The sequence below is a fragment of the Ambystoma mexicanum genome, chromosome 8, assembly GCF_040938575.1.
Source record: "Ambystoma mexicanum isolate Mex_15411 chromosome 8, UKY_AmexF1_1, whole genome shotgun sequence".
NCBI classification, from domain to species: Eukaryota; Metazoa; Chordata; class Amphibia; order Caudata; family Ambystomatidae; genus Ambystoma; species Ambystoma mexicanum.
The window spans coordinates 1,699,801,585-1,699,817,114 of record NC_090929.1 but is presented as its reverse complement, the minus strand read 5'-3'; the positions used below and the strand labels follow the sequence as shown (position 1 = coordinate 1,699,817,114).

The 15,530-nt window shown below is 46.3% G+C and overlaps 1 protein-coding gene across 1 annotated transcript in view; it reads left to right on the top strand.

The window, feature by feature from the left end:
- Window positions 1–10,097, top strand: part of C8H10orf88 (chromosome 8 C10orf88 homolog) — a 117,375-nt gene extending 107,278 nt beyond the window's left edge. Inside the window, exon 6 of the mRNA XM_069612013.1 lies at window positions 9,167–10,097. Coding sequence (XP_069468114.1) covers window positions 9,167–9,389 — 223 coding nt within the window. The 3' untranslated portion in view covers window positions 9,390–10,097. The remainder of the gene's footprint in view (window positions 1–9,166) is intronic.
- The last annotated feature ends 5,433 nt before the right edge of the window (window positions 10,098–15,530 follow it).

Here is a 15,530-nt window from a genome sequence, read left to right as displayed (position 1 = left end):
AAGTCAAAGTGGCTGGTTTTTCTCTTGGTCATCAGCCTCCTCATCGGCAACAGGTGATCTTGCCACTGACAAACAATCCAAATGATGTTTTCCATCGGTCACACCAGACTCCGGTAGGAGGGCGTATACAGAAGACTGATGGGTTGTGTCCATCGAGTGGGCTTCTGCTTGCCCTCCCTCATACCCCACCCACTCGCCCCACTCTTCAGCAGACTGTGGCTCCCTCCCTCAGAGCCGAGATACAGAAACTTCTGAACCTCAGAGCGGTGGAACCTGTTCCCTTGCAGGAGCAAGGGAGGGGTATTACTCCCGCCTGTTTACAGTGCCCAAACCCAACCAACTGGCTTGCGCACTATCCTTGACCTCTCCAACTTCAATCTTTTCCTACCCCAAGTACGACCGTCTCTCTGGAAGGGCTCAGTGTGGTAGATCTTCAGGACGCTTACATGCACATTCTGATCTGGGGCCCACATCGGAAATACCTTAAGTTTTCCGTGGGAACTGAACACTTCCAATATCGAGTGCTGCTGTTTGGTCTCGGCTCGGCACTGCGTGTCTTCATGAAGATGATGGAGGTTATTGCAGCGTTCCTCATCAGACTGCAGGGAGTTCATGTCTATCCATATTTGGACGATTGGCTTCTGGGTAGTCCTTGCCCACGGTCTGCAACAGCCACTCCTCCAGCTCCTGTTCCAACTGGGGCTGTCGGTTAGCAGGTGGAAATAGTCTGACAGTTGCTCAAGACCTGAGTTTTTCGAACGGAAGACAGAATAGTAGATTTATCGACCACGTGCCTTCTTTTTCTGAACTCCTTGCACATGTCTGCCTGGTGGTTCCAGAGACTCCTGGACATGATGGCTTTATGTGTTCTAGCCCTACCTCTTGCAAGACTGAAAATGAGGCACACAGAGCTCGCGCTTTGGAGCTGCTGCTCCCAAGCTGTAGATCTGGACTCTAAAATGATTCTGATACCATCCTCCATGACGGCAGTTCTTCAATAGTGGTCAACCTTTCAGTGGGAACCTCCATCTAGGAGCCCTTTCTACCAGTTACGGTTACAACAGACTCCTCCCTCCTAGGTTGGGGATCGACATTGGGTCATCTCGAGGTGTACGATAGGACAGAATGTCTCATATCAACTACCTAGAACTCTTGGCGGCCTTTCTGGCATTGAAAGTTTTCCAGCCTTCTATCATCAACAGAGTGGTGCGAATTAGCACAGCCAACTCTGTAGCTATGTTCTACATCAACAAACAAGGGGGCACCAGGGCACCTCCTCTGGCGGGTCTAGCTATTCAGATTTGGAATTGGGCAGTCCAACACAATGTCTGGCTACAGGCCATGCACATTCCGAGTCACATCTATGTTGCGGCAGTTTCCCCGAGTCGCCAATCTATGGCGAATTACGAGTGGGAAATGAACAACTATGTTCTTGTAAAGCTTTTCCAGCAATGGGGTTCTCTGGACCTTTTTGGCAACTTCAACAGGAAACAACCACTCGATGCCTCCAGGGATGGTCTTCGAGTATCTTCCCTGGGGGATGCCCTCGAGATTCCTTAAGACAACATGAAGGCTTATGCCTTACCTCCTTTGCCGTTGATTAATCAGTCGCTCTGGAAGCTCAGGAGTGCCTCCAACTGCACTCTCCTTTTCAAAGCTCCTTGGTGGTCAGCCAGGTTCTGGTTTTCAGAGCTGCAGCACCTATCAATACGCGACCTGATCAGGTTGCCGCAGATTCCAACCTCCTACACCAGAGCAATCACCAGGTGTGGCACACATCGCCAAAATTCTTCAGCTTGCCGGCCTGGCACCTTAGTTCAAGTCCTTAACACAGTTTAACCTTTCAGAGGATAAAATGTGCATAATCCAGGTGGCACATAAGCCTTCTACGAGGGCACAGCACAAAAGTAAATGCCTTCTTTTTTTTGGGGGGGGGGGGTCTTGCTAAACTGCTTGATCCTCGACATGCTTCTATTGACTGAGTCTTGTCGTTTATATCAGACCTTGCTGCCTCTGGCATCCACGTCTTATTGTGCAGAACAGATCTGGCAGCCATTGCACCTTATCTTTCCACAGGCAGTTGCTCGTTTTCTCTGGCAAACCCAGTAATCCAGAGGCATTACGCGGGTCTTCTTCATCTCTTTCCGCCGGTCAGGCCTCCTCACCCCAAATGGGATCTGAACGTGGTCCTTACCGCTTTGTGTCACAAGCCATTTGAACCAATGTGCACTATTGAGCTCAAGTTTCTCTCTTGGAAAGTGGCCTTCTTGATTGCGGTAACACCTGCGAGAAGAATGTGAGCTTCAAGATCTCTGTTGAACACCTGTTCTCGACTTTCCACAAGGATAAGGTTGTGCTTCGGACTCCTCCTTCTTTCTTTCCAAAAATTGTCTCAAGAGTTCCACATAAATCAATCACTATCCTTACCGGTTTTCTTTCCTAAACCGGTCTCGGATGCAGAAAAGGTTCTACATAACCTAGATGTCGGACAAGCTCTGAAGTTTTACCTTGACAGAACAAGCGAACTTAGAAGCTCCTGACAACTCTTTGTTACTTTCGGGGACCCAAAACAGAAACCGGCTTCAAAAGCGTCCATCTCTGGCTTGGTCACTTCATGTACCTCGGAAGCTTGTATAATTCAAGGCTTTCAGCCCGCAAGGGGCGTACGTTCATGCGCGTTTGGCCTGAGGTAAAGCGGCTGCTGTTACCTTCCAGAAATATGTCCCTTGGGAGACCATAGCCAGGGCTGCTACATGGGCTTCTCCCTCTGCTTTTTGTAGACATTGTCTTGACCTGAGCTCCAGGGCTGATGCTCAGTTTGGTCAGGCAGTTCTTAAGAACCTGTTCCAGTAAAAGAAATTTCCACCCGCCCGTTTCTTGGCCAGTGCTTGGGAATCTCCCAAATGTATGGAGGAAAGGGGACGGGAAGTAGGAGTATAACAAAGTTACTCACCGTAGTGACTACCTTACTCCTAGTCTATAGTTCCCTTTCCTCCATACGCCCACCCTCCTTCCCCTCTAAAAAGTTACATCTGTTTTGCTAATGGTCATTCGACCTTGGTGATAGAAAAAGACTGAAGGGCGATGCACGGGGCGGAGCTCAGGAAGGCGGGGCTACCGTCACATGTTCTGGCCCTGCATAAAAATAAAAGGACAAAGTTATTTTTGATACTTCAAAGGTGCTCCGATGGACGGTATGTCCCAAAAGTATGGAGGAAGGGGGACTATGGACTAGGAGTAAGGTAGTCACTACTGTGAGTGTTATTCCCCCCTGCTACAGCTGCTAGTACTTTACATTCTTCTGTGCTATCTGTACTTGACTCAACTTTTCGTCTGCACCCTTTTTCTCCTACTCATAACTTCACAGCCCTGGCTCTCTTCCGGTCTTGTTTCCCTTCGCCGCAGCTTGCATAAAGCCAAACAGCAATGGAAAAATTCTGGCTCCCCCTTTGACCTTGTCACGCTCTCAACTTTGCACTCTTCCTTTTGACTCTGCTTTACTTATTGCAAAAAAGCATATTTTTCAGTACTCTCACTTTCTACCCTTTTCGCCTCTATAGGCTTCTTCAGAATATTCAGTCTCCCAATGGGCCGATCCATCTGCTTTTTCGTCTCTTTCTTCCTCTGACTTTGTAATTACTTTACATCTAAAGTAGCAAAGCTCTGCTCAGCTTTCATTTCTCCTGTTACTCCTTCCTCTTCTCTCTGCCCTGCCCTACTTCTGCATTCTTTTTCTACATTCTCTCCTCTTGCTGACTCAGACACCTCTGGCCTTTTAGCTTGTGCTCACCCTAAAGCTTTGCCTTCTGATCCACTTCACTCTTATCCCTCAAGTATATTCTCATCTTCTTCCCTATCTTACCTCTTATTAACTCCTCCTTTGCCAATTCTTGCTTTCCTACCACTTTTAAGCATGCGCTTATTCTTCCCATTCTGAAAAAACCCACTCTTGACTAGTCTATTCCTGCCGATTTCCATCCTATCTCTCCTCTGCCTTTTCTTTCTAAAATTCTTGAGAGGGCTGCCTACGCTCGGGTAACCCCTTATCTGAATCGTCATTCTATCTTCCCTTCTCTCGAGATTTTATTGGAGAATTCTTCCTGAATAGACTGGCACCATACCGTATCTTTAATAGGGGAAAAGATTGGGGTTTTAGTATCAAATTCCTTCAGAATCTTAAATAATTTGCTAGAAGAAGATTTAGCTCCATCAATGCGAGAGTTAAGGTTGTATGCCTTTGCTTCGATAATGATAGTTTTATAATTACGTGCTGCGGTCTTATATTTGCCTAAGGTGGAGGAGCAGGGGTTCTTCCGCCATTCACGTTCCATAGCACTCTTAGCTTTTTTAGACTCGGTGATGGAGTCACTAAACCAAGATTTTTTTAAAAAGAATTTCCTTCTTTTTCGACATAGTTTTTTCTAGAGGTTAAATATCAACTGTCGTCTGTATCTGTAAAGTTTTAAACAGATGACGGGCCAAATCAGAGGTATCATTATGGATAGATATCACACTTAACTTGGAAGCGAGAACGTTGGAGAAGTCAGAGGAAGAGATGTCCTTACATTTTCTGTATTTTATTTCAACTCGTGGATTAGAGTTTAGTTTAAGAGGTGCTGCAGGGGGACTTAGCTTCAATGTAATTAAGGAATGATGTGACCATGGACCGGTCTGAATGTGAATACTGGGATCAGAAATAATTTTGACATCTTTATTTAAAATTTTCAAAAGAAAAACATCATTCCAAATAAACATATCATATATTAACAACATTATAAATTCAAATGAAATAGGATAACATTGAGTAAGTTGATAAAAATTGAACAGAATCAATAAGTGAATTTATCCAAATGTCCCCATTAAAAATATAACAATCACATTTTGAAATGACAGTCGAAAAATAAGAGAATAATATCATATACAAAAACACAAAACACACTACCACACAAAACAAGACGAACATAAAAAACACTTCATCAAATTAACCACTCTAAAGTTGACTGTAAAACAAACCACAACCTGTCAACACTCATTTCAAGCATAGAGCTCATTAAAAGCATTACATTGCTCCTTATAAAATTCTTCTCTATTTAAAGCACCTGCACCTGTAATAACCATTCGTCAATACTAGGCTTTTTCCTTGTCTTCCAGAGGCGCAAAATTTGCTGTGTCGCCACCAGAAACACTTTAGTAGCCCAACACAGAGTCGCATTACTCAAATGACGCGTGCCAACTGGTGATTTCAAAAGTACCGATAACAGTGTCCTAGGAAAAGATATGTTCCAAATCAAGTCAACTCTATCCAAAATATAATTCCAAAAATCCCTTCGCCTTAAACAATCCCATAACATGTGGAGCATAGTTCCTTCTTCCCTAGAACAACTCCAGCATTTATTATCCTCTCTTAAACCAAATCTATGCATTCCAACCGGGGTTCCAAAAAAGACGTCCCAGAATCCTCTGCTGAATATACCGTAAATTCAGATCAATCTTCATCCTAACTGGGACTTTCCATAAACCTTCCCAATCCTTTATCAAAATGTCCCCACCCAATTCATCACACCATGCACGGCTTAAAGCATTCCATGAAAATCTGATCTTTTCCTCTTCCGGAAACAGCTTTAAATAACTAGACACTTCACAAGGAGCAACTACAATAACACTACATCTTTCTGATCTTAATAACAAAGGATCATTAAGCATGAATAATCTCTCAGATATAAAACCTTTCAACAAATTATATCTCTTCAGTTCCCTATTATGGAGTGCAAACCTCACCTTCAGAGACTCAAATGATAACATACCCTCCTCACCCCAGACATCTCTTATAAGCAATATACCTTTATTGATTCAACTTCTCCAACATATTTTATTATCGATCTGCAACCCCAGATTCTGCCAAATGGAGGCCTCCTGATACAAATCCAGCCCCTGTCGCCCACCTACAATCATTGATGTGACTGCATCTTTGGTAGCAAGCACAGTCTGCAAATTACTGACCGATTTAGGTAATTTACCAAGAGAGTACAAAGATTCAATTCAGAAGGGTCTCATTTTAATCAAAAAACTTTTGTAGTAATTTTCAATGATAGGGTAACCAAAACCTCCATCATGTACACTTCTAATTATCAAATATCGGGGTATCCTAGGTTTCTTCCCAAAACCCCATAAGAACTCCTGAAAAACCCGATCTACACGACCCAGAACTTTGTATGTGAATCTTAAAGGTAGAGATTGAACAATATATAGAACTTTAGGTAAGAGCACCATTTGATAGCATTAACCTTAGCCCAGATGGATAACGGGAGCCTACTCCATTTATGGACAATATTCCTAATGTTTTCTAAAACCTTATTGAACCCAGCCATTCCTTTCATGTCCCTGGACAAAAATACCCCTAAATATTTCACCTGACAATTTTCCCATTTACAATTCCAATCTAATAACTGGCTAAGCGCCGGAGTATCCCTAGCTGGGAATACAACAGTCTTCTCCCAATTAATTTTGTAACCTGAGAGTCTACCAAACTCAGTAATCTTATTACTTAAAACGCCACCCCCTACTTCAAGATTTTCAAGAAGAATTGCTACATCATCTGCATAAACCAGAATCTTAACTTCAGTCTCTCCAATATATATATATTTCTGAGGCTTGTGGAATCTGCTTAGATCACATGCTGTGCATAGGCCGACATCTAGTGGAAGCTGCGGAGTATTACAGTTTGTTTTTCGAAAGTCGAAAATGGGCGTCGACACAGGCGTGCCAGTAATACTATCCCTAGTGTGACGTCCACTGTACCCAAGATCCCTCACGCGTGTAGGATCCTCAGATTGTTTTTTTCCGCCATACTGGTAGGAATCAAGATTTTCAAGAAGAATTGCTACATCATCTGCATAAACCAGAATCTTAACTTCAGTCTCTCCAATATATATATATATATATTGGTTCAAGAGCCAAATTAGATCGATAAGGCGATAAGGGAAATCCCTGACGTGTACCTTTTGAAATAATCTTAAAGAAGTTGAAAGAACCCCATTTACCCACACCCTAGCACTGATAACCGACTGTTGGGCCCCAACAGCATTTATGAATAAGGGTCCAAAACCCATTTTTACCAAAGTAACATTTCAAAAAGCCCAAGACACACTATCAAATGCCTTCACGGCGTCTAGAAATCTAGAAAGTAAATCATCTGATCCCGTAGATGACAAATTTAAAATATCTAAGAGGGTCCTGATATTATCATATCCATGACGTTGCTTCATAAATCCCACCTGAGTCTCATCAATTAAAGCACCTGTATGTTTATCCAGCCTGGAAGTTAACATTTCCGTAAATACCTTCGCATTCAGAAGCGATAATTGCAGCAATTCGATAAATCTTTCCCATCTTTGGGGATCACTGAAATTACTGCTTCTCTCATAGAGGGACATAAAGTACCCTCCATAAGAAACCGATTGTAGAGTTCACATAACTCTGGTGCCAACTGCTCAGTAAAAGTTTGATTAAAAACTGTGTTTCAATTGATGACTCGCTCTTCAGCATTTGTATCCTCCGATTGGCACCATGTGCCAGACATTCTCAAGTAGCTCTAATGCTAACCACACCAGCAAGATCTGGCCAGAATTGTTAATCTGACCTGATTAATCCCAGCAGTTGCAATGTTCCCCTCGCGATCATTAACCACCTTCCCTCAATCGCTTGACTTGAACGTCTGGTACCTCAAAATCTGACTTTTGCTTATCCGGGTCACTTCTCCAGAAAACGTGGGTATCTTGCCAACTGCAAGCAACTCATTCACACGGTTGAAGGTTTTTGACAGAATAAATCTGGTCATTCTGCCGGGCTTGGCAAAGTGTTCTTTTTATGTATGAAGTGATTTTATTTAGTCGTTATTTACCAGGCCTCGAAATGACTCCAGCTTAGAAAGAAATATGTGCATGAGGAGAACTGAGTGTGACGGGAGACTTTTTTTGTAGCTTGAAAACATTATATTTTTTTAACCCTAGATCTGTGTCTCCACCCCTTTTTTCCCTTCCCTGTGCCCTCCATTTTGCTGCATTCCTTACCCCTTGGCCTTTTTACCATTCATGTATTTCCTACTTTCTGTGTACTTGCCTCTGCGCACTTGAAAAAGTAGTATTTCCAAGGATTGCCCAGTCAATAGCCTATTTTTCTCCGATAGTTGGCAGAATCAAAAGGTTATCGAATATCAATACTGCACCCATCACAACCGTAGTGGTCTTACGGAACCAGAGTTTTGTCCGAGAGGTAGCGTAGTGTGATCTTACCAGTGTCACTGTACCTTAGACTGTGCATAAAGTGTGGAAATTGATCCCTGCAGACCCTACTTGGGAGGGCCTGGTGCCTAAAGGGATCTATTGCCCCATTGACTCCATAAGGTCACCTTTTCAGCCTCCTACAACTGTTTCCTCTTGTCAAACAGCCAATGGGGTAATTTAATTCTGGCTTAACCAATGCACTAACCAGGTCATGGCCGTGTGTACTGAAACTACTGTTGGAAAGATTTCTATTTTTGTGCCCTTTAACCAAGACTTTAAGTTGTGCCAAGCTACCTTCTCCAGAAGCGTTTCAGTTCCGGAGATGTGCAGAGCAGCGATGTGGGCTACCCCACATGCATGTTGCAGGCACTGGGTGCATCCGTACAAGTGGTGCTCCTTTTAATCTGGTCTTCCCTTAGAATTAGCAAATCATACCTAATTTGTCTTCCTAGATTATCCCTCCCTCTACATCATCATTCTTATTCTCATGGTGTTAGGAATTCTTTCTCTGTCTTATCTTTGTGCCGACAATCCCTAGTTGTGTTTTCCCCTATTTCTAGCATTCTTCTACCACCAGGATATTCTGTTTGATTTGCTAATTCTAAGTGAAGTAGCAAAGGTGTGCATGCTGTACGGGAAAACTGGCATGGCTGAATAATGGGCTGCGCGTGCATGCACGGTTGCAAGCTGCTCACGCCCCTGGTTTTAATCCGCCATGGGAAGCTTCTCCCGGTGCTAGACACAAGGTGGACAGGCCAAGTATTGGGTCTCATTGTAGGGCTTCATTCGATCTGTGGCATTGTTGAGAGTTTGAGGTTCATCCGTGTATTTATGTGTTGAGACGTCATCTTCTCGTTCACATAGTGTTTTATATTGTTCTGCAGGCTGGACCACCCTGGAACCTGCTCTTACCTGGAGGAAGTCCTTTCCAGACAGATGGGTGCGATGGAGAAGCGGCTCTTGGACCACATTGACAATCGCATGAACAGGATGCAGGAGCTTATGGACTCAAGGATGATGCTTTTAGCAGACTTGCTCCGAAGCTCAAACCTCACGTCAGGGGAGCGTCTCACCAACGGTGATATCCACATCTTCAATGATTTGTAACCTCTTCACAGCACCATGTGGTACCTCAAAGATTCAACTCGCTGTTGCCCTGGGCACTGGACATCTTTACAATATTTTCACGGTTTTTGTGGGATTTTTACAAAGTCTTTTCCGCTGTGGTCCTTGCACTAGGCCACTCCCTTACCAGCGGCTGTGGGACAGAACAAACAAAGAAAAATGTGTTTTTAAAGTTGCAATTTATCTTCTAAAATGTGTTGCTGTCCATGGGGGGATTGGCATAAATGGCATTCTAGTCTGTTTGCTTGGACCTTGTGGAGTAGTGCATTGTGCATGCTGTTTCAGACAGCTGTGTGCTGCTGCCTATCGGAGTAAAATATACCCCTTAGCGTTATAAGCCTCAAATGGAGGCCACTCAGAAAGGCCTTTGTACCCTCGGTTGGAATACGGCGTAGAGATGCACTACCATTTGCCATTCTCCTTGGACGTGTAAAACCTAAAAAATGAACCGCTTTTCCTGGTGTTCCTTGTCCCAGGTGTTTTAGCAGATCTGAATTTTACAGTGGGCAAGCCCATCTAGTACAACTTTGATTAATTTATATAAATCGTAATATAACTACATCACCTGAATAAAACGGTAAAATCCACTTTTTCTATGTTCCTGTGAACAGCTGTGGCAATTGCACTTCGCATTGGCCACTCATGGATAAGCTATTTATATTGACAATAAAGATCTTGCTGCTGAGTTTATGCCATGCTGAACCATTAGTCTTTTATAAAAGCACATACAAAGGTTTAAATAAAACGAAAATGCAGTAGGTTTCCACTCGGTATAGAGGATGTTTGAGCTTTTTTTAAAGTTTGAAACTAGCTAGGATGGAACGGAGTGCTCTACATCGTGACTGCGCCCAGGGTGGCACAGGTGGTGCGAGGGTCAGCAGAGGTTGCAGAGATGGATAGGATGGAGCATGAACAGGCGTATAAGAGGATTGGGGCTGAGTGGACGATTGGGGAAATGTCTAAGGCAGTAGTCTATGAATGTGTTCTAGGGCTTAAGGCCAGATGTAAGGCTTAATGTTGATGCTCCCAGTGGCCGGGGCAATGGTTCACAGAACTCTGCTGGTTCTGCACGAAGCCCCTCGTTACAAGCTTCAGAGCGTTGTGTTTCTGCCTGGTGAAGGATTTACTCCTCCACCCTTCCGGGGAACCAAAAGGAGTAATGTTCTATGAATGCATATATTGTACTGCTTTCAGCATAGAAGGTGACACTGTTTGAATCTGATTCCCACTCAAAACCACAAGAGGCATTGTTATTCAAAGGATACCTTAAAGGAAACCCTCCATAATGCTTTGTGAACACTAAGAGTAAGACAAAGGAAAGGAGGCCCCTGTGCAAACAGCCCACAGATAACCTTACTAGAATGCCAAGGGTACAAAGTAGGAGTCTTTTTACCATTCGGCTTTGTGAGTGCCACGCACTATGGGCCTCATTCTCACCCTGCCGGTAGAGCCGCCAGGATACCAGCATTTGGTACTTATCAGTACTCGGTCCGGCGGCATTGCTGCCAGATTTTCAAGTGACGGCGGGACTAGTTCATCCACATTCATGGAGTCCCACAGGTCTCCATGAGGGGATTTGCCGTCTTTACCGCCTACGGTAATGATGGCTTTTATTGCCGGTAGGGTGCCTGGCTGAGCTCCAGCTTTTAGCTGGAGGTAACCTAGGTGCCCCACCGGCAAACCCGTATTCAGGTGGTCCGGTAAAGTGCCGGTATCCACAAAAACTGGCCTTTTTTTTACCAGACAGTCTGACTTGGAATGAGGCTCAATGTCCTGAAAACGCCTGAATGGACTGTGATTAAGTCCCTATAGCTGAGTAGAACGTGGTGACTGGGGTTAGGGAGAGTCTGTGATGCAACCACCTGGAGGCAGTACATTGATGGTGAAGATGTTTAGGAAAATATGTGCCAAGGTATCCAGTGTGGACCCCATAGCTGCTTTAGCAACCTCCAACACCCCTCCCCCCCCAGCAGTATGCAGAAGCACTTGCTGCATGATGATCTGGGCTTGTTCTCAGGGCCCTTGCGTGGAGCAGGACTTAAAGTTCCTTGACCGTGAAATGGACAAAGCCCGGCATGTATTTCAAACCAGGCCTCACGCCAAACATGTGAGTCAGGACTGGATGCTGCCATGATTCCCCTGCACGACTTTAGCATGTTGGACCCACATACGGCCAGACTGAAACATGTCACAATGACATATTGTTCTTCCCTGCCTCTCTCCCTCTATTCCTTCTTCCCGTACTATTTCCTTTCCTCCTCTTGAGCTTCACATTGCTAGCAAGCACGCAATCTTTGTTTCCTGTTTGACACTCCTTTTCCTTCCCCAGATCCCCTCTACTGTGCAATTCTGCTGGTTTTGCCTCTTTAATAGTAAGATTTGCCATCTTTATCCACTAAACGTCTACAAACTCGTCCTTTCTCTTCTTAACTACTGTTGTTATATTTTGGTCTCCCTAACTATGGCGTTCTTCCTCTGCGCTCAACCCTCCACTCTGCTGTTAGAATTCTGTTCAACCTTCCCTCGTCTTCCCGAATTTCCCCTGATCTGCTCCTTCCGATTCACCTTTGGTTTGAGTTTCACTTTCTATGTCTAGTCTTTAAGAACATTGACTCTCTGGCCCCACCTTTTTTGTTCCCTGATTTCTCTGTAGCACCTCGTCCGCAAGCTTTCATCTTCTCCGTTTCTTCTTCCTGTTCCTCGGCCTCCTCCCGCCCCCCAAACCTCCTTTGACTGCTCCCCCCACCGCCCTCACTCTCTGGAGTACCCTCCCGCTTGAGATTTGCTGCTGCCCCTCAATTCAAGAAGCGTCTCGAATCTCATTTACTTCAGTCCGTATCGTCTTAAATTATTTCAATACCTGTGCTGAGCTGTTACTTGATCGTTGCCTTTTTCATTTACATTTGTGTACCCTCTTTTATTCTGTACAGCATTTGGAGAAACGCTATTTAAGTTTTTAAAAATAAATCAAAATAAACCTCATTTGCAGTGCAGCTAAGGAGGTGGTATACCCACCTCAAAGAACCAGGGCCAATCCGGGCATGGGAAAGCCAGAAAGGAATAGGCCAGCAAATCACAGCCCTCAATGACCCAATTATTCACAACATAAAAGGTGGCACAACTTCAAACTGTTTTAGAGAGATGCTCAAGGTAGAAGCTCCAGGAGTCGCGCTAGAGGCTGTAGGAGAAGGGAGAGAAAGAAGAGGATGAGAGCTGATTCCAGGGAAGCACAGTGAGCAAGAGGTGGCTGATTCCAGGGAAGCACAGTGAGGAATGGGTGGCTGATTCCAGGGAAGTGCAGTGAGGAAGGGGTGGCTGATTCCAGGGAAGCACAGTGAGGAATGGGTGGCTGATTCCAGGGAAGTGCAGTGAGGAAGGGGTGGCTGATTCCAGGGAAGCACAGTGAGGAAGGGGTGGCTGATTCCAGGGAAGCACAGTGACGAAGGGGTGGCTGATTCCAGGGAAGCGCAGTGAGGAATGGGTGGCTGATTCCAGGGAAACACAGTGAGGAAGTGGTGACTGATTCCAGGGAAGCGCAGTGAGGAAGGGGTGGCTGATTCCAGGGAAGCACAGTGAGGAAGGGGTGGCTGATTCCAGGGTAGCACAGTGAGGAAGGGGTGGCTGATTCCAGGGAAGCACAGTGAGGAAGGGGTGGCTGATTCCAGGGAAGCACAGTGAGGAAGGGGTGGCTGATTCCAGGGAAGCACAGTGAGGAAGGGGTGGCTGATTCCAGGGAAGCACAGTGAGGAAGGGGTGGCTGATTCCAGGGAAGCACAGTGAGGAATGGGTGGCTGATTCCAGGGAAGCACAGTGAGGAAGGGGTGGCTGATTCCAGGGAAGCACAGTGAGGAAGGGGTGGCTGATTCCAGGGAAGCACAGTGACGAAGGGGTGGCTGATTCCAGGGAAGCACAGTGAGGAATGGGTGGCTGATTCCAGGGAAACACAGTGAGGAAGTGGTGACTGATTCCAGGGAAGCGCAGTGAGGAATGGGTGGCTGATTCCAGGGAAGCACAGTGAGGAAGGGGTGGCTGATTCCAGGGAAACACAGTGAGGAAGAGACCAGGCAGGATGACTGTGCAAGAACCTGAAGCAGATGTCCGAGGTAGACTTGCTATATCCCCTAAAGGTGGCATATTGGCCAGGGTGCTATATCACCCAGACCACATAGTGAGGGTTGAGGGCCAAGACCATAGTGGCAATTAGTGGGTTATCCGCCAACATCCTCCAAGAACCCCTAGAGTTTTCACCCAGATGGGGGGTGAATGGGCAATCGTGCTTGGAAGTATCCCCCCCAGCCCCCTGCGGGGTGACTACCTACTTAAGATTTCCAAAGCCAGCAGAACCATGCACTTAACTGCTAGAGGGGGAACTGCGCACCTGTCCACTGCAGACATAAGACCCCAATAGAGAGCAATTACCTCTTAATTTACCTGGACCCACCGCTTAGAGTAGTGACAGACTTCTGAGAAGGTGAGGCTGGCCAAGTGAATTGCCTCGGCCACCTTTAACTACAAGCTTAACTATAAGGCCACTCTTATAGAGACCAGGATCCATCCAAGAGTGACCCAACCTGGACTCCCCCACTTGCAAAGCACTCCCATGGAGAAACACTTGTGTACAGGTGCATTATAAATGGCATGGCATATATCATGGAGCACTTTCACTCTACCTCTCCCTCTGAGTCCTATGAATAGGAACATTTCACAGCCTATGAGGAGTCCAATTCCACAGAAACGCTAGTTTCTGAGGCTTATAAATCTGCATGCTTGGCATAGTCTGCCATCTATTGGTTGGCTCGGAGTATTTTAGTTCGAAAAATCGGGCGTCGGAGACCACTAGGAGGTGTGGACCAAGATGGCTGCCAGAAGTAGAGCTCTGTTAAGTCCCCACTCCGGAAACATTACCAAGTGCGTTTGACCCCCTGCAGTCGGCTCGCTTTGGGAGCCTCCGGACACTGGCCAGGTGTGGGCTTGATTTGGGGAGTATGAAGGCATCAGAGTTGCACCATATCCTGGGAACCAAAGGAAGGCCCAGCGTGGACTGAGGGCGCAACTGACGTGTGCAGGGGGCTCCCTGTGCACACTGACCCCTGCATTCAAGTGCGCGGTGGCCCAGAGGCTAGTGTTGTGGAGGCCGGGATTGGATTCCCCCGGAGACGGGTGAGTCTGGCGGAGCAGTGCTGAGCCGGCACAAGTGGAGTGCAGGCTCTGTAATCAGGTCAGTGACTGGAGGAGGCGCAAGAGAAACTAGCCTGGATCGATACGGCCTGCCCTTGGCCAATTGACAATGTAGCGCAGGTTCGATAAGAGACTGCGGTGGAAGGCCGTGGCCAGGACCCCGGTGTCAGTGGGGTGGGGCCCACGCTGTGGTAGTGGAGGTGTTGGGCCCAGTGTGGAGAGGCTTCGGAGGATGGACTATGACTCTCTGGGTTGGACCTGGGCCATGAGCGACCCTGGTGCAGGCTGTTGGGGCCCGCAGGGCACCACAGTGAGGACACTCAATGGAGGACAAAGAAAGAGGCAGTGTGGGAGACCTTTTGGCGAGGCACTCCAGTATTGTGGGCTGCATGGGAAGCCCTCAGAAGGGTGGTGCAGGTGTGCTTGGGAGTCTCCTGGGGGCCAGGAATTGGAGAGTGGGGCCCTGAAATGGGGAAGACGTCTGGATGGGGTGATTCTCTCCAGACTGATTCTTTGTGTTGGGGCTGGTTGGATTTTCTGTGGTACGCTGGAGGGGGAAGGGCACCCACAGTATTCGGGCCTTACAACAGTTTCACAGTGACCAGGCAATGGCGAGTGGAAGAAGGGACCCAGTGCCACACGATGGAGTGGGGTGTGACAAAGCACAAGGCATCATCACTTCGAAATGGGGAGGAACCCCTTTCTGTGGTGATATCCGGAAAAGGAAGCAAAATCCCCAACCTTTTCCTGACCATAGAAACCCTGTACCTAATGGACTGATAAGTGGTGGTCATTCTGCCATTACCCTAAAAAGTACTGGTGAGGAAGGAGACAACCTGCCTTCCCGAGGATTACCTTGCAGGTGCTGACACGAGGGAGGAGAATCGAGGAATCGGGATTACCTCCAGGAACCACATTTAAACATTCTAGTGTTTTCTGGTTTCC